The sequence below is a fragment of the Tribolium castaneum genome, chromosome 1, assembly GCF_031307605.1.
Source record: "Tribolium castaneum strain GA2 chromosome 1, icTriCast1.1, whole genome shotgun sequence".
NCBI lineage: Eukaryota > Metazoa > Arthropoda > Insecta > Coleoptera > Tenebrionidae > Tribolium > Tribolium castaneum.
The window spans coordinates 36,982,548-37,010,274 of NC_087394.1; the positions used below are offsets into that span (position 1 = coordinate 36,982,548).

The 27,727-nt window shown below is 33.3% G+C and overlaps 4 protein-coding genes across 4 annotated transcripts; 1 reads left to right on the forward strand and 3 right to left on the reverse strand.

Annotated features, from left to right (window-relative positions):
- Positions 1–580: 580 nt before the first annotated feature.
- Positions 581–18,539, forward strand: sca (scabrous). The gene is made up of 4 exons (XM_967478.4): positions 581–837; positions 4,171–4,528; positions 14,136–14,843; positions 17,462–18,539. The coding sequence occupies exons 1-4, from the start codon at positions 626–628 to the stop codon at positions 18,161–18,163; spliced, it is 1,980 nt and encodes a 659-aa protein (XP_972571.4). The 5' UTR covers positions 581–625; the 3' UTR covers positions 18,164–18,539.
- Positions 5,793–6,926, reverse strand: LOC661364 (ethanolamine-phosphate cytidylyltransferase). The gene has a single exon (XM_967525.4). It carries the CDS (start codon positions 6,878–6,880, stop codon positions 5,882–5,884), a length of 999 nt encoding a protein of 332 aa, XP_972618.1. The 5' UTR covers positions 6,881–6,926; the 3' UTR covers positions 5,793–5,881.
- A 1,423-nt stretch (positions 18,540–19,962) lies between the features above and the next one.
- Positions 19,963–20,930, reverse strand: Gorab (Golgin, RAB6 interacting). Its single transcript, XM_967425.5, has 3 exons — positions 20,770–20,930; positions 20,289–20,718; positions 19,963–20,237 (listed from the first exon to the last, which is right to left on the reverse strand). Exons 1-3 carry the CDS (start codon positions 20,843–20,845, stop codon positions 20,033–20,035), a joined length of 711 nt encoding a protein of 236 aa, XP_972518.2. The 5' UTR covers positions 20,846–20,930; the 3' UTR covers positions 19,963–20,032.
- A 115-nt stretch (positions 20,931–21,045) lies between these two features.
- LOC661199 (ubiquinone biosynthesis protein COQ4 homolog, mitochondrial) lies at positions 21,046–27,151 on the reverse strand. The gene is made up of 7 exons (XM_015977503.2): positions 26,979–27,151; positions 26,467–26,884; positions 23,255–23,406; positions 23,040–23,209; positions 22,859–22,988; positions 21,315–21,408; positions 21,046–21,270 (listed from the first exon to the last, which is right to left on the reverse strand). The coding sequence occupies exons 2-7, from the start codon at positions 26,781–26,783 to the stop codon at positions 21,102–21,104; spliced, it is 1,032 nt and encodes a 343-aa protein (XP_015832989.1). The 5' UTR covers positions 26,784–26,884; positions 26,979–27,151; the 3' UTR covers positions 21,046–21,101.
- Between the last annotated feature and the right edge of the window lie 576 nt (positions 27,152–27,727).

Genomic DNA, 27,727 nt, shown 5'->3' on the forward strand with positions numbered 1-27,727 from the left:
ATTATTAATTTTTGAGATAGATATTTTAGCAGAGTCACCCAAAAACTAACAAGTATCTACCATCATAAATTCACCAAATGAGTTTTTTTCAGAAAACACGCGTTTGGCCACTTGCCTCTTAAACCTGAACGCGTGCGACAAAAACTCGTTTCTTTTCCAAGTTAGATTATTTAAATAAATTCTTTTCCGAGTCATTATAACCATAATAGATGAGACAAAAAAAAGCTTTCTCAAGGACTTAAATTGTTCAAATTACGATTTTTTCTTTTCACAACAACCTGTCGTTGCCCCCTCTAGACAATAATATTTTTTCCGCCAAAACCCCTTTTGTTCGTTGGTTTCTAATGGTCGCCTGCAATGCACCATCTGCTAAGCAGGTGAAAAGTGGCTCTCAATATCGAGCTCCTTGCGGCCACCCTCCGAACGCCACAGGTAGGTAAAACGAGCCAAGAAGAGAAAAAAAAGCCCTCATTCCATGTATCAGAAGCACATATACACTGAAAACGAGCAACAATCGTGGAACACCTGGCGGTCGCAGCGCTTGCGCCCCCAGACGTGTATAAAACCGTTTTTGGTATCCTTTGGAGCTTCAGTTCGCATTTCAGTCCAGCTGAAGGAAGCAAAGATGCGTCGGTTGTGGGTGTTATTAGTGCTATCGACGGCAGCATGTGGTGGATCTAGTGACCTGGAGGAACAAATGCGCGTGCTCACCAAACAAGTGACGACGCTTCTGGATAGACGAAGAGAGGATCTAGCAAGCATCGAGGATAACATGCGGAAGAGGATGCTACAAAGTCCGGAAATTGGGGATGTTAGAGAGGAGCTTAGGAGGCTGAGGTGGGTACACGGTACGAGCCAGAGACGAGTGTCGCATCACATATACTATTTTAAAAACTATTTTACTATTTTGACAAAATAATTTTGGTTAAAATCGTCAAACGCATGTCCACATTTTAGCAAAATTTAAAAAAAGACATATTTTTACAGAGTTGTATTTTATTAAATGGGAATTATAGTTGGCTATGACATTTTCCAACAGCTTATTTTTATATACTTTAGATAATAACAAAAAAAACATGGCCAGGTCAGGGATCGAACTCCAATTTTTTGAGTATCGACATTTGAAAATTCAATTTTTTTCCTAGTATGGAGCTTAAAATCTCCAAGTTAAATGAAAATTTAAAACTTGAAAAATAAATGGGTTTCGAGCGGTGCTTTTGAGCTTGGGAATTTTTCGAACGGCCTCTGGCTGTTTTTGTACTTTTGCTAAACACAAACTTATTTATTATCCTTACGAAAACATCTAATGAAAAGTAAACACAATTTTCTTTCGCCCCTCGTCAGTGAAAAATAGCAGGAACTCGTGTTAAATTGTTTCTCTCCGGAATCTGTCCGGAAAAATTTAAACACAGAGCGAGCCTTGAGATTTTTTCCAAACTTGTTTAAAACTTTAAAAATGCGATAAATCGTGTGTGCAAAAATTCAAATATAAGGCGGCTTCGGTTGGTTAACACAAAAAGAGAACGAATGGCATCATCAATCAGTTGACTGTTTCATTTCAAAGAAAAATTGTAATTTCGTTGGAGCTCGTGAAAGTTTTATTTGTTCGAGTCGCTTTTGTTATCTGTCGGCTACCTAATATTCTTTAATGGAAAAGTGTATTTGTGTTTAGGGTAAAATAAGATACTCGACACGCATAGCGTCAATCGCCGTCATTTAGATCCGAATTACGAGATTAATTTTGTTTTATTAAAAGCGAGTAATAGGTAGGCAACACGCAACGTAATAAAAGGCCAAAATCACAAGCACGTACGAGCGACTTCATAACGGTAGAAAAACTTTGGCAAATTCAATTCCGACAACTCTCGTCCTCAAGCGAAATTGGTGGAGGCGCGAGGCCAGATGACAATTTTGAGAAAAGTTTTGATTTGGAGACGCGCTAACGCGGCCAGAGGACACTCCCCAAAGACTATAATAACTGCAAGTTTACTCTCAAAGAAAAACGAAAGAGCTTGCCAACAAAACATCCATCAAAAGTACCTACAAGTCTAAAGATTTTATTAATAAAAAAGCATTGCCAAAAGGTAAAATTGTGTTAAAAAAAAACGATTTTTTTAACACAGCGATTGTAGATTATCTCCGTATTATTTATTATAAAGTAACAATTCAAAAAGAAAAACAATTTTAGAAGTAGAAAATGTCTCACTGCTGTTTTCTAGTGTTTTTGCCATTTTCCAGCAACTATCAATAAGTCTCATTTCATCATTAAATGACGTTGAAGTGCTTCGTTTTATTATATTTTTTTATACAGGCTACTAACCAAAATAGCTCGTTTTAAGTAGGCACTGGAAAATAAAAATTTCGGAAATTCCCCTGATTTAAAGATTTTTTTTAATCTTGAAGAAGAAAATAACAAAATAATAATCTTATTTTTTTCTCTAAAAGTAAAAAAGTAAAGCAGAATCTTCACATTTCAACAAATTAAACAAGATAAAGTCTGTAGGTGAACCTATTTTTTTTCAAATGTTAAGAAGAATCAATAAAATACAAAAATTGAATCAAAACATTTTGGGCCGGTTTATAGAAAGCTTCATTCAAATATAATACGTTGTTAAAAATCAGCAACGCGAATGGACCAATCAAATTGGTTCATTTTAGTCACGTGATCAGTTAGTCCCCAATTAAACGCGGGACTGATCATCTGACCAAATTGAAGCAATTTTGTTGGTCCATTCGCGTTGTTAACTTTCAACAACGTATTAAATTTTAATAGAGCTTTCTATAAACCGATCATAACAATTTTACCATAACTGCAATATTTTTTAATTTATTCAACAGATTTTAGAATATTTTGTTTTTTTAAATACAATGAAGAGTAAAATAGTAAAAAGTTTTTTAATTTTTTTAAGGTCTCAATTTATTATTTTTCCGTTTTTGAAAAGTTTCTTCAAAAAAATTAATTTTAAGAAAACAAAGAGTATAAATCCTTTACAAACATTTTTGACATATTGAATGATAATAAAAAAAGGTATTGAACCTACTTATTGCTTTCGACAATAATTTTCTGTAGCTGAATTAACATTTTCTTCATTATTTGTATAGAAATAGGTTTCTCTGTTTTTTTTTTAGTTTTTAACATAAATTTTCTTTAAAATGATGTAAAACCTTCTTCTCTTATATTAAAAGATAATAAAATAATAAAAATGTTATTACTGAAATGACGATTTGGACATCGGAATGCTTCAATCCTTCAATACAGTGGAGAATTAAAAATTTTCTTCAAAAATTCAAGAGAAAACTCTTGAAGAAACCTTTACCTTTAATCTAAAAGAAATGAGCATTTGAAACAAATAAAAATCATAGTTTTTCGATATACTGAAGAGTAAATATTGAAAGCTGCTTGGAGATGTTTTTATAAAATCAGAACAAATAATCTGTAGTATTTTAACTAAAACATTTTTTCTTGTCGTTTTGGAAATTTTTCTATGAAGCGCTTAGCTTGTTTTGTGTGGCGTTTGAAATTTTAGTTTATTGTGGTGTACATTAAAGCTTGAACTAGAAAGATCAATGGGAAGCTCTCCGAGCTTTATAATAAATTTAGTTTATGAAACCGGCGAGGCTGTAACTCGGAAAAACATAACAAGAGCTGGAGTATTTCATCTGGAAAATGGCTTTATAATAACTGTCGAGATTGACAAAAATTCAGTTCCATTCAATTATTGTCAAGATTAAGTAAATTCTAACCAGATTTTAACCGGGATTAAGCGTCGCCTGCGAAACTTTGGCGCTTATACACACCCGAACTTTACACACTTAATTTAACTTAATTTCACTTCTGAGATCGAGTTTATTATAATAGTTACGCAATGCACGAGGAGAAAAACTCGGGATAACTTGGACCATCACTTTATTGGATTTTTAGGTTTTCCGTCTTCGCAACTGGCTGATGTACGGCTTCCAAATGAGATAAATTCCGTTAAAAATTCCCAAAATTCCTAAAAGTTTGATTTTGGCCTGGTTTACGTTCCTAATCACCAGCATTTTAACCGAAATGAAACTAATTATAATTTCGCAAAGCGCTTTGAACTCAACCGTAATTTATTTGACATTGATCGCGCAAGCTACTCGATAATTGCTTTTTGAAAAAATGTTCGCTTTGTTTGTTTCCAGGAGCGAAATGGATCAAATCCAGTCTGGAAGCTTTCAAGGGCCTCCTCATTCCCGGCAGGAAAAAAACGACCACTTGACGGTGAAATGGTTGTCCAATGCGATGGCGGAATTAAAAACCGAACTCTCCGAAGTTCAAAACACTCTCAATTCGACCGTAATCCTCCAAAATCACGAACAAGTCGACACCGAGCTTAGTTTATTAAAAAGCGACGTCTCCAATCTCAACCAGGAACTCGAGATGGCAAAGAAGAAGAATGCCAAGTATGAGGCGGATTTAATGGCAATGAGGGAGGAATTGACATCGCTCAAAGAACATGCAAAGGCGACGGCCGTCATGTGCGCAAAAAATAAAAATCAGGTGAGTGAATTGCGAAAAAAATTACTAATTGGATGCTGTTTATTCTGCGGACAAGTGTTTACCACTGTGATATTTCATGTTTGAAACGGGGAAAACAACAAACGCGCAAATATTGCCAGAGCTGCCACATTTGTGCGGCTTTGCATTAAAAAAAATGTTTTTTAAAAAAAGGAAAAATTTTAGAATCCGAACCTGTAGCATACTTTTTTTAAGAATTCTAGAGGGTTCTAAAAGCATAGAAAACGCCATAAAACTTTGCTACAGTCAGTTAAAAAAATGTTTTTGTGAAATGACCAAGACCATACAGGGTGGCCATCTAAACCTAACAGGCTGTATAATTTTAGACAAAAATTTTTAAAAAATTTAATTTTGCAAAACTCTGTACCTATAATACGTCCAATTAAACGTAGAATACGCTGAAACAAACCGTTTTGCTCTACGATTTTTAGCTTATGAGTTATTTAATTTGAGTTAAGTTTTTTAATAGAAAACAAAAAATTTCTCTGTAATCAGAACTAAGAATATTTTTCATAAATATCTTGTTTAAAATAAATCTAAATCAATAATTGGAAATGTAAGGACAGAGAAACAACATAAAATTGCAAATATTTTCATTTATGCCGAGTTGCCTTTATACCTTAATGCAAAAACACTTTACATCCCTGATGAATTATTATCATAATTAGCGAGATACGAAATAGGGGCGAAAGCCCTCCAGCGTTCAACTTTAACAATCAATAAATTAATAATACAATTACGGCACGAGAAATTAATTAATTATTCTTCTCTAAATGCAACTATTGTTTTTAAATTTAATGAAATATTCAAGTCGACTCTAGTGAATAGCGCGCGCGAGTCAATTGTCGAGAAGTTTTAATTTTGCCTTCTTTAATCAACTCACTAATGGAAAAAAATTAATTACGAATTGCACATTTTTATTTCGGCGCCTCTGAAAGGGACTTATTTAATTAATTTCATTTCGGATTCGTGTAGGAGGAAATATCATTTTCTAAACACAATAATTAGTTATTCCAGCCACGTTGAATCATCAAGTTATTAAAATATTCCGAGAATTCTTCTGTTACTCTCAGCACCTAACCCAGATTTGTTCGTTTTTGTCCCTGTTTGTGAATTCACTGTGGACAAGCTTTATCAAAGCCTCCGCGCCATTTCTTTGATCTTAACCGATCGTAACAGTTTACTAACATATCCTCAACCCTCATATATTCCACTCGAGTGAACTTTTCTCCCCGTAAAAACTTGCTTCGTTAAAATTTATATTGAAGAGTTAAAACACAAATGTAAAATGTATAAACTAGTTAGCTATAAATAAAATTCGTAAAAATGTAAAATTCACGAGTGTTTGTCGTTAATCAAATCGATTTCTTTCTGCTCCTTCCTCTCGTTCCGCTCCTCGTATTGGAATTTATTTCTTCGGATCCTCTCGATTATAGTTTCGGTGGTGACATCGCTCTCGGAATTAACTTGCAGGAAAATACCGACTTGCTTGGGGTACTTGAAGGGGTCCTCCACCCCCTCCTCCCCAGTGCCGAGACTTCCACTCACCACCACATCAATTAGAAAATTATTTACCAAATCTTCCGTAACGTGAAACGGCGCATCTATCACCACTTCCGAGACGTATTTACACGCCAATACGCCCAATAACCTCTCATGCATCCTCATAACGGGGTAATCCGCCCCCTTGTACCCCCTCACAACCTCATCAGAATACAACCCCACGATGACATAATCCCCCAACTCGGCCACCTTCTCCAAAAACTGCACATGCCCCACGTGGAACAAATCAAACCCACCGCACACATAAACCACTTTATCGCCAACTTTCCTCGCTTCACCTCCAGAGAATTCCACGATTTTTCGCGTGCTGAGCTGGAAGCTCGACCCGGTCCATGGAGACCTGGACGCCTTCCCCAAAATACGGGCCACTAGCCCCGTGGTGGAAATCCCCGGAGTGCGTTGAACCTCTCTGTACCGGCCCTCCAATTTAATTTCCTTGTACGTGTCGCTTCCATCGGCCGTGAGCGTGATATCGTCACCGTGACAGCAAAAATCACACTCGTACTGATCGAGCGTCTTCAGAGAGGTGACGTAGGGCGAGCCCTCCACCACCTGGTCCACCCAACGAATGGCCGAAATGAGTTTACAACGCTCGTCGAAGGTGTAAACTGGGGGACCCTTGTGGCGGGTGATGTCCGCATCGCTGTGGACGCCTACCACGAGGTGGTCCCCCAGGAGTTTGGCCTGGCGCAGCGAATTGGCGTGGCCGAAGTGCACCAGGTCGTAGCAGCCGTCGCACCACACTTTTACACGAGAGGGTTGTGTTGACATTTTGACAATTTTTTATTCAGTTTTTGACACCGCCATCTTTTTTCTTTTACTACTTTTATTATAACTTTTCCATGTCAATATCATTTTTATATATAAATCCAGACTCGTAGCATAAGAAATAACTTGTTGTATCCTAAAGGCTTCATTAAATTTTAATTGGTTGTTAAAAGTTAACAACGCGAATGACCAATCAAATTGGTCCAATTTGGTCATGTGATCAGTTAATACCCAATTAACTGCGCGATTAATGATCACCTGACCAAATGAAGCAATTTGATTGGTCCATTCGCGTTGTTGGCTTTAACAACGAATTAAATTTTAACAAAGTTGTCTATAGGCTGGCCCTAATGTGTTTTTTTGTAAAATCTACAAAGGGGGAATAAATCGTAATTTTTTAAACTAGAGAGAAATTTGAGGAAATTAAATTTTTGCTAAATATGTTGCAGTGTGTGCAATTAATTTTATTTGTGTGCAAATTCGCACAAAGGCAAATTGTGTTTGTCTGCAAAAACCGAAATAAAATATTGCCGTTCTAATAACACCGCTAGATAAAATTACATCAACTTAACTAATTTCATTGCATCGCCCGGGGAAATTTTGTACATTTCAAACATTAATTTTCCACGTGAAAAGAGCAAATAAAATCAAATAGACCGTCGAAAATTATCATATATGGAGAGTGGAGCTTCTTTGTTGAAACATATTTGAATATATCTTGCTTACGTTTCGAAATAAAACTTCAAAGCGTCGTCGAAACGCCAACATTTGCAAAAATCGAAACTGTGCCGTGACTCGCCTAACAATTTTATAATGGGATTAGTGAAATACGAGACTCGATGCATTTTATAATAAAAACAATAATTGATCGCTTCTCTCTATTTCAGGATTTTTCAAGTGAATTTCTAGCAAATTGAAAAGTACAATTAATTTTTCTCAGGGCAGCACAATTAAAAAACAAATTGCTTCGTTTATTTCAAGTCCGGGGATTAAAACTTGGAAACGTTTAATTTTCCCTCAGAATTTCTGATCGATTGCAAACTTTTGCAGCTTATTAGGTCACTTCTGGCATAATCCGTGAAAATAGCATCGTTAAAACTCGAGATAATGATGAAAATTGAATAGTTTGATTGGGAAAATTGCAGGTTGAGCAAACCGGAAGAAAAAAATTATTTGTTCCGCAAAATTTTCGTCAAAAGGTAATTGGCGGATGCTTGTTATTACCCTAATTAAGCAGCACGGAAAAAATTCAATTAAATTTTTAATTTCTACTTATACCACGCAAAATCACGTAACCACTTTTAAGTAATTTTTGAGTTAATTCTTAAATTGTCTAATTAAGCAAATAAAACAAAATATGTTTTGTAAAAAACTTGTTTTTTTTCTGTAAAACTTTTTCAGTTCATTTCTAGGCTGAGTTACCTAAGAAATGAACTCACTGTATGGCATCTGATTTAATCAATTGATATTTTTATTTTCAGTTGTTCAGTGGTTGAAAAAAAAATGTTTATTAAAAAAAGAAGTAATGAGAATAATTGCTATATTTAACATTAAAGTTGAATAAATCCATGCAATGAATTAATAACGTTATTGCCACTTTAATAATGATTTTATTTCAGCTTTTCTTCGAAAACTGTGATGCCGATAAACCTTTGTGCAAATTCCCAAAGAAAAAAGTTGTATAATTGGCAAAAATTTAAGTATATTTGGAGAATAATAAATCATTTGCAAAATAAAAGTTGAGTCGCGTTCTGAGCGTCTAGCCCAAGTTGGTCGTCGATATTAATTGGAAGTTGTTCCTAAATTCCATCTTTCGTTTGAAGTTTCGAGCAATTCGATTCGTGCTAGTTCTTGGGCGAACTTTCCAAGCCTTTGTAACCCCGAAAACTAGTCGAGGGCTGTTTTTGCTTCAACAGCAAAACTTTGCTTTCAATTAATTTTTTGCACAAATATTTCGGACGAGACACAAAGAATCGCACATTTTTGCGAAATGTTCACATCCGCTCGCTTGATTTCGAGGCGCGATTTCTCGAGACGTGACGTTTTCCTCTCGGAAAACTCAATTAGAATCGTGTGAATTTTTATGGTAATGTGTGCGATAAGATCGCAAAAAAGCGCGATTTTGCAGGTGCACCTACCCGCAGTCGTTAATTAAAAATTGCGAGAATTATTACCCGCATGTTGGTCCGGCTAAAAACTCGCAAACACACTCAACATCTGTCGTCTTTACGCAATTATTTATGGTACAAAAGGTACGTGGAACACCTTGATTTAAATCGAAGCGAATGTAATGAAAGCAAGCTCCGGGAGACGGTTGGTTATTGGAGAATTACGCTCGCAAACGGACCGGTATTAAGATAAATAAATATTTACGGATCGGGAATATACCGTGTGATTTATTGGAGTGCGATGTGACGATTGCTTTGTAATCAACACGAATATTAACACGTTACAGCTTTTGGCATAATCGAGATTTATTCGGATTACGACGAAGATTTATTACGGGACCGGGTTAATATAGAGCGAAAGGTGCAAAATTTATTCCGCTACTGGGAGCCTTTGCAATGCTTTAATTAACTAAAAGGGCACGGATTTCGCTCATCTTCAATTAGGGAATGTCGAAAGTCGATGAAATGAAAACCGGCAAACTTATATCTGATCCAAATTCGCAAAACTTGCAACTAATTACACTTTATTTATCTCACGTTCCTTTTTTGTACTTTTAATTTCGTTAAAATTATTCACAGGAAAGTCATTATTTATACCTAACTCAAACTTCTTCCAACTTTTACTTTATAGAAAATTACATTTTTCTCAAAAATTTAAAAGTAGGCTGTTGCAGACTTCTACCGGATGGTTGTTCAAGTTGGTAATACTGAATTTTATTGATGATGGTGGAATAATATTTGTAAGAACAAAGTTGCAAACTTTGGAGTACAAAGTGCTCTTAGTTCTGTTATTGTATGTACAGGGTGGTGCATTTTATATGTCCGAAACTAAGAGGTTTAAAAAAAATTCTAGGGTCCGTTTTTTGAGAAAATAATTTTAATCAAAACAGCATCCCGCTATCCTCTTTTGTTTCCGACAACAGTTGTTGATATTTTACGAAAAGTCAAGAGAACATTTATTCGATTTGAACAATCTTTTTAAAAACAAGCTGGATTTTTGTCAAATAATTTAAATAAATTAAATGGAGAGCACAAGATTTGGCTGAAAACCAGTTGCTTCTAATTCGATTTGGGCGTCAAATTCCTGTATAATGGTTATTACATCGATTTTAACTAGTCTTTATGTAAATGTGCGGTGAACGAACAGCCGAGAATGCGTTTTAGAAAAATGAAAATTTCGGAAATTCGGCGCTTGCGTAACCGTTGTCTGTCGGAATTCACGTTCATTTGATAACAATAAAATGACCCGGTTAGGTTGGTATTTTCGTCTGGCGGCTGTTCATTGGTCGAAAATGGCAGGTGAAGCATGTTGAATATCGGCCACACGCTGGAGCGCATCCAAAAAACACCTGCCACGGGATGGATAATCCGTCGCCTTTCTCTCCTCCATCGAATATTCATAAGAGACTACCACTAAGTATTAGCTTAACATCGACCAATTAACGCCCCGAGTTTGGCTTTAAAGCCCGGGATATATCTTATTTAGGTCGAATACGAGATGGCTTCTAATTAATTTCCAGCGAGAGAATTATTATTAAGTACACGCGAAAGCGGAATTTTTTTCACGAATGATTGTACTTTTGTGGATAGTGTACCTGTCAAAGGTGGCAAGAAAAATGATGCCATGCTTTTGAATAAATCGCAGGAAATGATACATCACCTTGACACGAGTATTTTACTTGGTTGGAAGTTTGAGGACGATACGGATTGGGTATTGAGGCTTTTCCCGGAATATTTCCATCCAAATTTGGAATGCAATAAAGGAAGACAGACGACACAATTCTGAGAATTGTGAAAACTATTTTTGAATAAAAAATCTCTTATAAGATCAGTGATTGTCGGTCCACTATTTTTTAACAGCCGAAAAAAAAAACGATTCACGTGATGAATTTAAAAAAATATGTTTTTTCAGTCAAGACATTTTGAAAAAAAAATAATTAGGGCCTAAAGTGATTGCTGGTTTACTATTTTTTACAGAAGAGAGCCTTTATAACAATTTTTGTTTCCTACAAAAATCAGGAAAATAAAAAAATTAAGTTTGTTTAGTGATAATATTAAAAAAAAACAAAAAATTCATTAAGGCCTTAAAGAATGATTCCTGGTTTACTAACTTTTTACAGTTGAAAACCCTTGTAATTAGCTTCGCTTCTGCAAAAATTGGTTAAATTTTACGGTTAAAACTAATATTTCGAGAAATATTTCTGATATTTGTCTTTTTCTTTAATACAATTTATTATTTCTTATAATAATTATAAGAACAATAATAAGTATAGCAAGCCGAGGCGCGGCCGAGTCGTTTAATGTTTAAATTTTTGAAATGCCAAAATTTTAAAATGACGGCTTTTGACAACGTATGTCATCTACCCTTGACCCACTTTGATTGGATTCAAACCGCAGGTAGAAAAGCTGCCTCCTCTTAATAAAAATTAAATCACTGCGTTGTTTATTCCCGCAATCAAAAGTGCTATAAACAGCCAAAACGGCCCATCGCCTGTATTTTACCGTCTTTTTTACGCAGCGTTCGCAATTACCATAAAATATTTACTGGCGTGCAACCGCGAATTCATTCAATTTTATTTAGTGGTGACCTTTGTGACCTTTCCAGATAATAACCCCACATTCCATCGACTGAGGGGTAATTTGTTTCTTTTTCTCACCGGAACAATCACTCTCCCGTCCCAAACTCATGGGAAAATCGTTCGAATTCAATAAAGTGACCACGATTTTTTTCGGGCTATTGCCCTCACTGGACGAGCCGCTCGCTATTCAAAGCAGGAATGTGGTTGCGAATTAATACGAAATGATATCGCATTCATCGTAAAGAATGGGGTGGCTCTTTAATAACTCCCTCGTAGCGTTTTAGATGAAAGGAGGTCAGACGATACGATCTTTCGGCTCAAAATTCAACTTTTACATTGTTGGATCATTTAAATTAAAACGCTGCGGCTTTTCATGATTTTTGTCATGTTTGGAATTGTCGGGTCGATGTGATTGTCGTGTTTTACACCAAATATCGATTGCACGTTTCGTATGAAAATAGCAGAGCATTATCTACTCGAAATACCATTAACGGGTGGAGAAAATAGAACAAAACGAGCCGTTTTTACAGTATCGTCTAATTACAAGAATCCAAGTTTTAGCCCCCAAGTTAAAATTTTAATCGTAAATTCGTCGTTCTTATTACGAAACAACCACAATGCATATTTAAACACCCAACTTTTTTCTCCTTGCTTACACGTGAATTTAAAAGTATCGGTGAATAATTAACGTCGCAAAAAACGGTTCAAAAGTTCATTAACTGCGTTAAATTTTAATAAGATTAGTCAAGAAATTGCGTTTTCTTTCCGCCAGCAGCACCTGTTGGAATTTCGAAATAACGATCCAGATGGTTACCGCAGTCTCCGACAATAGACATAATCGTCACTTCATCCAGAAACGACCCACTTTAATCATTTTCACGTGGAAAAAGCACCACCGGACCAATAAAAGGCGACACTTTTATTAGAGGGCTTTTTCGTACACTTTGCCCGTTTTGATTACATCACAGCACAGTGTGGGAAACAAGGTACTAAAGGGAATTAAGTTTTAAAGACGGTTCTGAAGAGGGACATTAAGGCAACTACGTGATTATAATTTTGCTAAATTAACTTTGTAATGAGGAAAGGAGGGAGAAAGAATTTAAGTGGTATCGGAATTTAATTTATTTTGTAAGCCCCAAAGAACACACTACAAATTGCTTTTTTCAACGTTTGGTTGGCAACAATAAATTTTAAATTAATGTCAATTAAGGGACGGTAGAATTGGTCCAACTCAAAATGAGACTCGCTGGGATCGTATAAATTTCTAAACAATTTCCACCGCAAAACACCAAGAATCAAAACATTGTCAATTTCAAATTCATTTATAACGCTTTTCAATTATCACAAGTAAATCTGGTGGCTCAGCTGAATTATTTATACACAGAAAGTATCCCTTTACTCCTAATCGCACAATTTCCAATCTTCAATTTACAGAAAATTATCACATTCAACAGAAAATTTTCCATAACAATCAAGTATTTATGATGATTTTTTAAAATTGTACTAAGAAACTAATAAGAGGTTTAGAGAAAAAAACGTGTGATACATTCTCGGGTCCGCTTTTTGAGAAAATAATTTTGGTCAAAACCGCATCCCGCTATCGTCATTTGTTTTCGACTTATAAACAAAAGTTGACATTTTAGCGAAATTTTAAAAAATCCATATCTTCCTTATTATAGAAAATACATATTTGAAACAAAGACATTTTTAAGCAATTTTTACAGAGAATTTAATAATGTTATCAGAATTTTTTTGAACCTTTCGTTTAGCTGTAATAACATAAAGTTGTACTTTTTTAAATAGGAATCATAGACGGCTGTGATATTTTTGAAAAGCATATTTTTTTCTGTCTATTTGCGTAATACATTCATTTTAAATATTAAAAAAAAACATAACATTCCGATTTTTCTTTATAGTAAGCCATTTATAGTAAGCATTGCATTTCACTGTCATAAAAAAGTGTCATCAAATCGTAGTGACACATGGTTTTCAATTTTTTGCATATTTTTTTATGTAATTAAAATCTGCGGCGATCGTATATTTGTTCAATTAAATATATCTTTAACATAGCTTATTTTTTATTTTAATAACCGTTCACAAAATTTCTAGATTATTCACTCATTTTTTGTGAAATAATTTTCCCATGGCCAACTACTTTCAAATATTTTAAATATATTTTATCAAAAGTATATAAAAATATCAAACTGTATTTATATTGTTTTCAGTAAAAAAATATAAGCTTTTCGAAAATGTCATAGCCAGCTATGATTCATATTTAAAACAATACAACTGTATGTTACTAAGACTGGTTTTTATCGAAGTTATTGCCAAAAAGTATAATTAGGAAAAAAATTCCACTCCGATTGTGTTCCACTTTCCGGTGGTGAATAATTCATCGTCCTAAGAGGCGTTTTGTGTTTCGCATTCCTCGATAACTCAATAGCGCCCTAAACTGGGCCCTTATGTCAGGTCAGGAATGCGTCAGCGTATAATATGTCTCTATTGTTGCAGTTGAAAGCCGCCCAATTGGAATGGAATCACAATTGGCAAATTTTGAACGAGAAAAAACCAACAATGGACTTTGAATCTCCGGACCAAACCCACCCATCACGCCATCAAAGACTCCTCAAAAAACACGTCCTCGACCTGGAGAAGACGTCAAAACTCCTCCATCGCGAGAATGAACGTCTGAAAACGCGCTTCTTGAAAGTGGAGGAGGAATTAGACCTATTGCAGAAATACGTCGAGAATAAGGACGAAAGGATCAACGGCAACGAAATCCAGGACTACATCAACCGGGAGCGCGTCCAGGAAGTCGGCCGGGATGAGTTCGGCCGTCGCTTGTTGAAAAACAGCGAAAGCATCGCCAATTTGACTAAACAAATGTCGAATTTCGATAAATTACACTTGTCCATGTTGGAGTTGTTGGAAAACGTCGAAAGTATCGAGAATAAGGTCGATGTGGGTCTGCCTGACTTCCGCAAAGAGATCTCGAAATTGGAAATTCAAATCGGCGATGCCGTTTCGCAGATTTCTTTGTTAAGGGAAGATCAAACAAATACGAGACAGTCGGTTAAAGCCATCGGGGTGAGTGTGTCCAATTTGCAAGATAAAGCCGACACGGAGCGAAAACGAGTGCGGAAAGTCGAGGAGCAGCTTGAGAGTTTGACCAAAGCGGCTTCCATGCAGACGGCCAAGTTGCACGATCATATTTTGAAGGTGAGAGCGCGGGTTTATTTAGATAGCGGGGTTGGGTTTAATTTTTAATTAGGTTTTTTACGCGGGGAAAAATAATGACGTGGCTTTTCAAATCAATGAATAGTGCAAAAGTAAGCGAAAAATAACACGAGAGAATTTGAATAACAATTAAATTGGTTTTAAACTTGCAGCAAAGACAAAGTTCTAATTAAATAGTACGAATTAGCATGAATTAAGCTGGGAGAGATTATCTTTACACAAATCGCATTAGACGAGTCGGAATGAACTGGGCTAAAGCGGCATTTGCAAAACAAAGTTTTCTTGCAATTTTTTATGATTATAATTCTTCGGGTTATTGTCATTTATTGCTTCTAAATTTAACTAACAAATTAATTTTGAGCTAGTTTACTGGATAATCAAGTGCAAATAAATTTTAATTTGCGATTGATTTAATGTCTGCAATGACAAAATAATTAATTAGTCCAAATTCCACTGATTTCCATGAAATAACTAAACCAACAGGAACGGCACAAAATACATATCTTTATTATGAGCCGCTATCAAATAAATTCTCCCAAACAAGCGATCTTATCATTTTTGAGTAATAACGTGATTTTTAGCAAAAAGGTCGAAAAAAAACTTGTTGATAATGTGATAATTTTAGACAAAAGGCTTTATCTTTCTGTGCTCGCCTATCGGATAAAGGGTGATTTTTTCTTAAAAAAAACTTGATTTTTGGTCTAAAAACAAGTTTTCATTCTCAGAACTTCGATCAAATTTGGTGACTTTTTCGTTATAGTTCACTAAAAACAGAAAAAAAATCTTGATTTTTTGGTCTAAATCCTCAAGACTTGCAAAAATAATGTCATTTATTTTTGAGTCACTTTTTATGAAATTTTGCTCAATGATTGAGTTTTTGCTGACTAAAAGCTTAATTACGTGTTAGTTATTTATAAAAAATATAAATATAAAACAAAATTGCCCTTATTAGAACATAAAGCAAGAACAAAAGGTAGCGTAATTGCCTATAATTTATTTATTTTATGATTTATTTTATTTTTAATTTCATTTTAAAACTTTTATTGTTATTAGCAAGTAGATAAAGAAATGAAGTAAAAAAACCGTTTGTAATTTGAATTAAAACTTGAAATTTAATTAATTCAAAGATCATAAAATATGATTAGGTAATAATTACTGAATTTATATTTCAGAATTAGAAAAACATATTAATTTCAGTATTATAGCCCAATTAACGCAGCTTAAAATAATTAACAATAATTGGAACATAACTAATTTCTAAATGTTAATTAAAACAGTAAAACCCACAATTAATTTCAATTAAATAACAACAAATATGTAGCTCAACTCCTAAGCGAAAAATTAAAAATTAATGTAAATCCAATAATAACTTCCGAAAATAAGTTTTACTTAGTTCTACAGGGTTAGTCATCTAAAAGTATTTTTTATTGATATTTCAAAAACGAATAATTTTTAAATTCAGCGTTTGCTATTAAATACTTAATATTTTTCTCTGTGCAAGTGAATTTTTTTAGAATTTTTCTAGGACTCCTTATTAATTAAAACATCAATGAAATTAAACATAGAGTCAAAATGTTAATAAAATTGTTGCTAGCACCAAATTTACCTACGGTTATTTAAATTTTTACTTAATTATTTTTCAGAGCTAGTGACATAAAAAATAAACTACAAAAAAAACATGACAAAATTCACGTGTACAGAAAAAAAATGACAAATGATGATAAACAGTAAAAACATACTTTTAACAGACTCACCCTGTAGTAACGAAACGTTTAAACTTGAACATTATTAATTGAGAAATTGTAAACAAATTCAAGAATTAAATTAAAAATTGAGCAAAAATTACAATTAATTTTAAATTGAATTATAAAACAGTATTTTCTTTCGATCCAATGTTTTCCAAAGAATGAATTTTGTTTGGCTCTGTGAATACATTTAGATGAGATACGAAACTGTTTAACAAAGAATTTCTTAATTTACATTAAGCATAAAATTGAAGGTAGAGAGTTGAGTAACAATTCTAATTTGGTTTTCTAATTAATGTTAAGTAAGTTAAAAAAAAATCATAGTTTAAATTCCTGTGCGGATTTCTATGAAAATTAACTGTTTGATAAAATTAGATTTAGGAAAACTCCACTAAATCAATTATCCAAATTGGTTCGAAAACAAGTAAAAATCACAAAACGAAATGAATAATTTGTTTTGTTTATGTGTAAATAAAATTCAAATCAATAACACCGAAATAATTTGTTTTCATTATGATGGCACACACACACAGTGGAATAAAATTTTTGACTAAAAGCCAACACTGACGCAACATTTTTTACTTTTAATTCTTTCCCAACTTCCGACGTAACAAAGCGTATTTTCCCTGTTTACGTGTAATAACAACACTATCATCTATTCAATGTATTCAACTTTGCCAACCAAAGATTTGATTCGTAAAGCTTTATCCTAGCATTTTAGTTGACATTTCATTAAATTTTCAATTAAACTCTCTCCTTTGTGTACGTTTGCACTTCCCATGTGAATATGATGAGACACGAGTTATTGTGCTTTATCTATCTCTCGCAAAAATATTAATTAAACATTCATTCCAGACCGAGTCGTCGACACTCGACACCAACCAGACCAAGTCCACCATCCACCTGGTGCAGGAACTGAAATCGTTCGAAAACGAGTACAAGAGCATCGTCAATAAGTTACCACACGATTGTGGCGCGGTTTCTGGACCTAGTGGAGTCTATTTGATTTCACCAGGAGATGGTGAACCGATCCTGGCTTATTGCACCAACGGCTGGACCACCATCCAGAAACGCTACGACGGTTCGGTGGATTTCAACCGCAACTGGAACGACTACTCCAACGGGTTCGGCTCTGCCACAGGCGAGCACTGGCTGGGTAACAGGAACTTGCACTACCTCACCCAGAAAAACTGCACCAGGTTGCAAATCAACATGAAGGACATCTACGGGAAGTACTGGCAAGCCGAGTACGAGGAGTTCAACGTGGGGGACTACAGCATGGGGTTCAAGCTTGTGGTGGGTGGCTACAGTGGGAATGCGAGTGATGCACTTGATTACCAAAACCATATGGAATTTTCGACGATTGATAACGATCGTGATATTTCCAATACCCACTGTGCGAGTAATTATGAGGGGGGTTGGTGGTTCTCCCACTGCCAGCATGCCAATTTAAACGGGAGATACAACCTGGGTCTGACCTGGTTTGATAGTTCGAGGAACGAGTGGATAGCGGTGTCGAAGAGCGAGATGAAGGTGAAGCAAAGAGAGAACTGTTGAATTTTTTCCAAATGTTTATCAATGTTAACCAGTGTATGCCATGCTATAATTGTATTTTTAGTGGATTGGGAAGACTGAAATTTTTGTTCGAGTTTTTTTGCCAGTATTTACCAAAGAAAAGACTAGTTCATTCGAATTGTTAGGTTAAGCGCACACTTTTTCAGATAATATGTCGTGTATATATATTTTTATTATTTATTCGTATGCTTTTTTACTGCCATATAGGTTTCTAACATTGTATATACTAGTATTTATTGTAATTTATAATGTTTGACAAAGATAGGGATAATTTTCCACTTTGATGGTTTATGTAAATATACTTAGGTCGATACCTTTGTACCAATGATTAGTTTTTTAATAAAATTATTAAGGAAAACTTACAAGCGTTTTATTACCATTCAAAATTTAAGAAAAAAAAATACATAAATATCGGAAATAACAAAAACCGTAAAATAATCTACAAAGTAATTTGAATAAATAGCATTCTTTTCAAATATACAGTGTGTTCAAGCAGTACAGTTTTAAGTAATTAATAGTCACTAATTCATTATACAGGGTGGCAGACAAACTCTCGGTCAGTTAAGCACAAAAATGAAGTCGGATTTTTTCAAGCAATTTAATTTTGATATATTTTTTCGTTTGTTTTCCTTAGCAACGGTATTGGTTTTTGCTCTTTTGTTTCCTCTGATGTCAAATTTGCAACTTTTTAAAACATTAGTTGTTTATTTTTTAAACAGGTATTTGTTTAATGATGCAAAAACTGTCGTTTCCGCCAACTAAAGAAAAAAATATGATCTGAAACGCCAAAAACTTAACATAAAAATTGAAGTTTGAAAAGTTATATCTCGTAAAAAAGGCTCAAATAGTTTTTTACCATAAGAATTTTTTATTCAGTTTGATGTTCTTTATCAGCACCTGAGAAATTGTCCGATATTTTTGAATCACCCTGTGGAATAGAATAAATCTGCAGTTACCCAGTAAATTCAATTCTTTCTATAATCGTTATTCTGTCGTAAAATTGCACAAATTTTTAAAAATGAAAAAAGTTAGACACATCAAAAGTAAAGAAACTTTTTAATAAATTATAATAATAATAATAATAATAGCCTCCTACATTCGGTTCATTTCCATAAAAACCATTGTGATGGAAATTGGGTAGTTTTTAAATTTAGAATCTACTGATTATGCAAAACTCAACTGAAAAATTAATAATCCTAAGATCATATTGTACTCAAAATTAAAATTTAACTTGGGTTGAAATCAAATTTTCGTATTTAAAATTAGACAACAAAACTCAAAAATACATAATTTTTAATACAGTTTCATTTAATTATGAATTTTTTTTTCTGTGGCAGTACTTCAAGTTTAAGATAAAAATTTATTGTTAACCCTAATTTTCCAAATTCTTTGGAGTTTGTAAATTTAATTGAATGAAATAAATTTAAAACATTTTATCTTCCGTTGCGGTTAAAGTGTTATTTTATCCACTCAAAAAATATGATAAGGAAATGAAACATCTGCCATCTGTATCCGCGTTTAAGAGTTTGTTTTTCATTTTTCTTGCAAAACAGACGTCTTTCACATAAGTGTTTTTTCTTAGAGCATTTTTATTGACGATTAATTTAATTACCTCTTAAAACATCTGCATTTTAAATTTGATAAAAATCCGTTAACAAATATCTGAGATATCGGGCTCCAAAGTTTTAGGTGAGACACCCTGTATAATGAAATTATTAACAATATTTCTAGTGCAGTGCAAACAAAGGGATAAATTGCATTTGAGGAAATAAAACACGGAGTGAAAAACAGTTTTAACGTGTATTTAATTGGCGTAATTTATTACATAAATATTAGTCACTTAATCCTACATCAATTGCCATTTTGCGTAACACTCCCTTCTGTCGCCCTCAACTCCAATTTACTCAACAATTCGTTCAACTTCTCGGCTTTCCTCTCCTCATTTTTCTCGATAATTGTGCACAAATGTTCAGTCAACATTTCCTTCTTCTCCTGTTTCTGATGAAGGAGAAGCTTAGCCTCCAGGAATTCCTTTTCAATCCTGTTATATTTTTTCCTATCGAAAAGTAAAATAACAAATCACCTAAAAAACACTTTAACGACCTACTGGCACTCCATGTACTCAACACTGGCGGCTTCAATCTGTTTACGCAGTATTTTCACGTCACATGATAACAAATCGTCCAATTTTTTAAACTCCTCCTGAATCTCGTTCAATCTTTGTGCTTCTTCCTGCGTTTGGCGAGTCCTATCAGCTAGAGCTTTAGCCAAAAGTTCTTTGCGTTTGCGGTTTTGTTCCTCGATGAGTTTCTGACGTGCTTCAAATTCGTCCAAATCCTTAAATTTTCGCTCACTTTTCACTTCTGGAATTTTTGGCTCTGGATCTGGCACTACACTATTTTGTACACTTAGTTTAGCATTTTCGGGGGTTTCTTGAGGCAAGTTATTGGTTATATTACTGAGGATTGTTTTAGTTCGAGTTGTGTTTGTGTTATTTGGTTTAAAAGTTACTTTCTTTAAGGCAGTTTTGTGAGAACCTTCAATTAAAATTAATTAACCAAATTACAGTAATTGTGATTAGTTTATACCTTTCTGTGGCTTATTAACATCTGGAGCTTTAGTTAATTTGCGAATATCATCTTCGCTAAAGCCCGAAAATGACATAATAATGACTTTTTTCCTTTTCAAAATGACACATTTAGGTTATTTGACAACACAGCAAACTGTCAAAATTAAATGGAAGGGAGAGTGCATTAAACTTGTGCTTAAGCTATGATTTAAGTCGCACATGCGCAAACCCACTCACGATTTCCGTAAATTATTAAGCATCAAAGAATTCGAGGTAAATATAATAACGTCATAAGCAAGGATAATCATTTATTAATAAACTACACAACTATTATTCAACGCAAATAAATAATTAACTCCTAGTTTGTGGTAAAATAAACGGTTTGATGTTTAATTCTTGGTGTAATTCAGCCAATGGTTGTTCCCACCGTTTTTCAAAAAATGTATTTAGCAAAAAATTACTACTATTTGCTGTTTCAATTGCCCATGGAAGATAATACTTTTTATACAAGTTGCGATGCCTAAAATAATGTGTTGACAAAAATTATTTTAAAAAATTACTCACTTTGGTTTTAGTCGAATTGGGCCAAAAATAGCCGCTCCAATGCACATTGGAAGCCTTGTTTGAATCGCTTCGTACCATTTAACAGTTACTTCACCTATAATTAATTTTATTTGAACCCTAACTATTTTTTTTTGTATTTTTTTTAATAATTTAAATTGAAAAATCTAAAGCTGGAAAATGCCAAAAATCTCGTAATTTAAAAAATTCCTAGATTAGAGTTAATTCAACTCATAATTTAATCTGTTCTAATCTACTTAAACAGAAGTGTTTTTGAATGGTCATATTCATAATAAATGTTCTTTATTTTATCTTAAAATATCTTATCTGAAAAAGGATAATTCTGCCATAGATAATAACTCTACTTTACACAATAATGAAAGTTTAATTTCTGCTATTTTTGGGGCACTGAGTTCAAAAAAATATATATATAAAATTCCACAACGTCAAGTCACCCAAAAATGCTCCCAAATTCCGAGCAACACTTTAGACCTTCAGATTTTGTAAATTTATCGTTAATTTTAATTAACTTAATTTAGCGATAATTATGCAAATATCTTCTGCATTGTTTCAACAAAACCTTTAGAAATTAGTGAATTTCTCGCCAAAAAAAGCAACGCATTTTATTTACAAATTTTGCGTCAGAAATTGTCTTAAATTTTTAGAGAGTAATGTGTTAATCTTGCAATTTTTTACTTTTGTTCGACAAAGTCTTTCGGATTCAAAGGAAATTCTCGTCAAAAAACTTTCTAAATCAATTAAAACCAGCTCAAAAAACACATTTTATAGTTAATTTTATGATTTTTTGTAAAAATATTTTTGTTTTGGAAAAAGTCACTTTCACTGAAAAATGTTCCTAAATAAACAAAAATAGTGCATTCGATTTTCTGCCCTGTTTTGGCAAAATACTTCTAATTAATTTAGTAAGTCACTAAAAAGTTTCCTAAATTAATAAAAAAATTCAGACCTAATTTACCTGTATTTCTACAATGTTTTGACAAATTCTCAAATTTTTTTTGATAAAAAGTTTCTATAATTCTCTGTTAAATATTAAAACCATCAATTCATGGAAAGTAATACATTTCTGTTAATAATTTTACAACATTCTATTTAGTTTTTCCAGTTTTTTTCGAAATTAGCAGTAAATTTAATTTTGGAATTCGTTAATAATTCATTGACTTTCCCAATTCTGCAGCAGATGACACATTATCTACTTTAACGATTTTCTATTTGTTTTAGTTAAAGTTTTCAGTTTTTTTTTAATTAAGAATCTGGCATAAAACTAATTTAGTCAGAATCTACTTAAACAGAATTATTTTTGTGGACTCACATTTGTAATAATTGTCTTATCTTATCTTAAGCAAGTTTAATTCTACCACTGAGAATAGAAAAATGCCAAATTAATGGAAAAAAGACACGTGTCAGAAGCAACAAAACCAACTATGTAATTATTATTTATCTCAGTTATTCGCATAAACAACCTTCGTGTCTGATTGCGATGTAATCATCGAATTTTGATGACCTAAGCATTAATTCACTTCTCTCACCTAACATATTTGTGGGCATTTCCAAAACGGCATGAAATAAATCATGCGCTTCTCTATAGCGTTGCAAAACGTACGCACAATCAATGTCATCGACAAATTGAACAGCCATACGTGAATCGGGCGTAACATTCTACAAACAAATCTCACCGAAAAAATAAAAACACCCTAAAATAATTAATACATTATCATCGAGCCATTTAACATAAACACGACCGAGGGTTCCCTCAGGAAATGTCCTTAATTTGTTTAAATCGACAGTTTTTGAGTTGATCCTCGGACGTGATTTGAGAATTTCGGCGCCTTCTGGTGAACTCTCCATTTTTTGCTTCATGTAAGTGATGGCGGACATTCCTAACAATTACTTAAGTGTGTTAAATACGAGGTAATTAAAATTACCTGCAGTCTCTCCCAAACAGGCGATCATGTCATGCCGAAATGGATCGACTAATGACATCAAAGCCGATCCCATAGCGAGAAGTCCCCGTTGAAAGTCATTGATCGGAATGTGATTTTTGTGAAAATCGCTTTCGAATTTATCAAAATTCGTGCTTATTTGGCGACTTAATTTCAAATTGTTACGCAATCGGAGCATCTGGAATTGATCAAGGGCCCACAATGAAACGAGACAATTAAAATAAATTGTGTCTATTTATTATAATATTATCGACATTAAAATCACAGGATTATCGACATTGCAACGGAATTTGGTACATTGTGTTATTAATGAGATAAAACTTTGGTAATATTTTATAATAAATTTAAACTAGTCGTAACTAAATAATCAGTACACGATTGATGGCACTAAATAATAGGGTCTCCAGTCAACGGAAGCTTAAATTTGAGTCCTTTTAAACACACTATCGGTATTTATAGGCGCAATAAATAAATAATTACTGACGCAAGACCGTAAAATAGTTTTTAGATAAAATGTGCTTTAACTAATCCAAGGTGATATTTTGAAATTAAAACTAAAAGTTATGGAAACAACTGGCAAATGTAAATTGTACAGTCTAGTAAATGTAAACAGAATCACCAAATGTTTATTTAAAAAAAATAACCATACGAAATACCATGCCTTCAATTAAATTTCTAATCTGTTAGAATTTAGAAAATAAAATTCGTTATTCTATTTTTTCAGTCTGAACATGCAATTTTTTTATTGCAGTGAAACCTCATTACAACAGATTTCGAAAACTACGATGAATTCAATTTCACATGTGACGCAAAATTTAAGTTTATTTTTTTGTTACTTTGTTTAATAATTCGTACTATTGTGAGACTTTTTCTTAGAATTTTTCTAAACTTTGATTTATTAAATATTTTAATCTTTAACTATAGAAAAACACCGACTCAACGAACCTAAATTACTAGAATTTAAATAAATTCACTAATTTTGTATAATTTAATTTAAAAACTATGTTTATAAACACTATTGCGTTTTTGAAAAATGTCTTGAATTTAGAAAAAAAATTAGAAAATTAGAATTATATTATATTGACATGTTCTATTTTCTTGTAAACATTGTTAACATAAATTCAAAAACACGAAATATGTATACTTTGAAGGCATGGTTCTGTCAGACGTAACTTTATCCACATGCACAATAATATAGTTGTTTATATTGTACCTGGATATATCCGTAATTTAAAACCACTGTATTATGTCAAAGTGACCAAGTGTTGCAACATTATTTAATAAAATAATCTTTTCCTTATTACAATTCAAAACACTCCAAAAGTAAAGTTTTTTAACCGTGAAAAATACTTCAAAGTTCCAATCTTTTAATGCAATAATATTTATGGTATAAGTAAATAAAGGCAAACTTTAGCCACAAAAAATAATTTAGGCGAACGAGGCGAAGCCGAGTAAATAAAATTTTTTTAATCACGTCTACCACACTTTTTTTTCCAATTCCTAATAGTGAAAATGTTCATTTTACATAAAATATTGTTATTAAAACAATATTATTATTAATAGTTCAATCTAAAGAATAAATGAATAAAATGTTGCAATAAAATTTTATTCATTCCTTTGATTAAACTATTATTCTAAAAATAAAATTTAATCTACAGGATGTCACGCAAGTAAGTGCGAACATTTTATTCATAAATTAAGTATAAAAAATTAATTAATGATTTTTTTTCAAAAAACATTTTTTCCACATATTATTATTTTACCCAAAAATGCTACATTTTATATAAGATTTACAAAAGCCAAAAAAATCTAAATCGAAAGGGCCTTCAAACTACTAATACGAAGGCCAAACTTCTACAACTACAACAATAGTTTTTACTGTATAAATAATAATTATTAAAAAAAATGCATGGCAAATTTTCTAAAAAATGAGTAAGTATACAGGGGGTATATACTCCCAGGGTATAACTATATACCCGGTATTTTAAGAAATGACAAAAAAAAAAACGTTCAAAAAATTAAAAATACAGCTCATTTTATGTGAAATGATTATGGTTAAAATGTTTACACTTCCTTACGAAATCTACTTTATAAAAGTATAAAATGAGCATTTTAATAGATTGTAAAAAAATATTTTTAGTGAAATGAACATTTAACGATTTCAACGAAACCACAATTAATCAGTTAGCACGATGAAACATTTTATAAAAATGAAATAACAAACTGTTATTTCTACAAAAAGCTAAGTAAAAGAAAAAATTGTCAAAAATGACAATTAGTGATGTCAAAACCAACCAATTAAAAGCTTTTTGAGCCACGTGTTTTGACATAATAATATATTTATTGACCACGTATCACTTGAATACGTGTGGCACTAACTTTACATTTTGACAACTCTCGGCAAGAGACAATTTACACCACAAATCTACAAAATAAATCGTCATAGCGTGATATCAAGTTGTTATCATTCTAAACCCTGTAATAAAAATAAAACCTAACAAATCTTATACTATACAACATTGTCGAGTTTCGTCGCTTTTTCATTAACTAGTGGCACATAAGTCGGTGCGGCGTCTTTCCTCTTAAACGTAACATAAGTGTAGATCAAACTTCCCACAACACTGATATTAATTCCGACGAAATTAACCCAAGAGAAAATATAATCGCCCCCAATCACCATTCCTAAATAAGTAACACAGATGTTTTTCAAACAGCCGATAATCGTAGTTGTCAATGCCGAATTGTAATAAGTACACAACACCACACTGTACGAAAGCACAAACCCCATAATACACGACATAAAAAACTGAGTTAGGAAAAGAGCATCGTTCCAATACTTGTAATTGTAGGCCGAGTCCAAATCGCCGGTGTAAAACGCGAAAAACACCGCCGGGATTATCATAAAGAGCGAATTATAAAACATGAGTCCATATTTTCCCAACTCTTTCGAATCGAGTTTTTTCTTCATGTAGACCCCATTGGTTGCGGTGAAAAAATCGTTCAAAAGAACGTAAATATAACCCTGGAGGTTGAACGCAATGTCGTTACTCGCCGCCACCACAGCCCCCACAATCATGGTGTAGACACTAAATTGCACACTAAAACTCGGCCTAATCCCCAGAATATACAACTCGAGGATCATTGTCAATAAAATCGAGAACCGGCGAAGCGCTGTAAACATCGGGAGACTCAACTGCTTGGTGCCCCCCAGTCCAAAAATCATATTCCCAATGTAAATCAACGGGAGCGGGAAAATCTTCCCGAACGTGTTCAACTCAAAACTGGGGAACGTCACAACTCGGGATTTTTTCGCTATGAGGAGCACTAAAATCGTGGCAATCATTTGCCCAATTCCTAGCACTTGAAACGAGGGGAATTGGTATGTTGTGAGGACGGTTTTGTTGACCACGGTGATCATAAACGAGGCGATGCCGTAGAAAAGGGCCGAGAAGATTTGCTTCCATAGTAGGGACTGGTTGTTTGCGTCCTCCAGGCACTGAGTCAAGGACATTTTCGCCGGTGGCTTTTTTTAGTCACTGATTATGTGGTGTTTGGACACGAAACGTGATACCGCACACATTACTTTAAAATTTCAGCAAATGATTATTTCGACTGTCAAACGAAAAAATAATGAGCGAGCTGTCATCCCCTCTTTTTTAGGTTAGGTTTGACAATGGATGAGATGTTAATCAAATGGAGGACTTACCTTACGGGTTGTTGTTTTTTGTGTTTTATCTTGTTTTATCAAGCGATTGTGTTCATCATATTTTAATTATTTGCGATTATTATGAGATAATAATTCTTGTTAAAGAAATCTAAACTATCAACAAAACTTTGGCACAAGTGCTGACATCTTTATGTCAAGTTGCTAGACGAAACTACCAATTACAGGAATCTACAAAGGCGATCCTATAATTGATAATGATTTTATTATCATTTTGCACAACACATTCAAAATGATTATTAATGGTGACAGTGTTTAAACAATAATTTTTTTGAAAACATCCCAATCTATGTTCCCAATCGTCATTTTGAGTCAGTTTGAACATTGCTTCAAAGGTGTCGCTAAGACCACTTTACCAACCCAATTGTTTTTTTTTAAGATTTATTGTTTTCCCTAACATATTTATACTTTTTACTGTTTGTTTTGGTCCGAAAGCAACTTCTCTGAACGATTTTACATAAGATATTGTCGATTCCGAAACATTTCACTTAATTAAAAAAAAAAAAATCGAAAAAACAGTCAAAAATGAGTGAATGTCTTAAAAACTACACGTCGTAGAGCATTTTAACTGGTCGTGTTTGGTTCAGCATCTAATTCTACGATTAAAAAAACACATTTTAATAATTTTTGCAGTTTACAATTGATGCATTTCAAAAAATCAAATAATTTAATTTTTCAAAAGGTTTTTAACCATTTCTTGTAACGTCTTATTTTCGAAAATAAATTAGCAA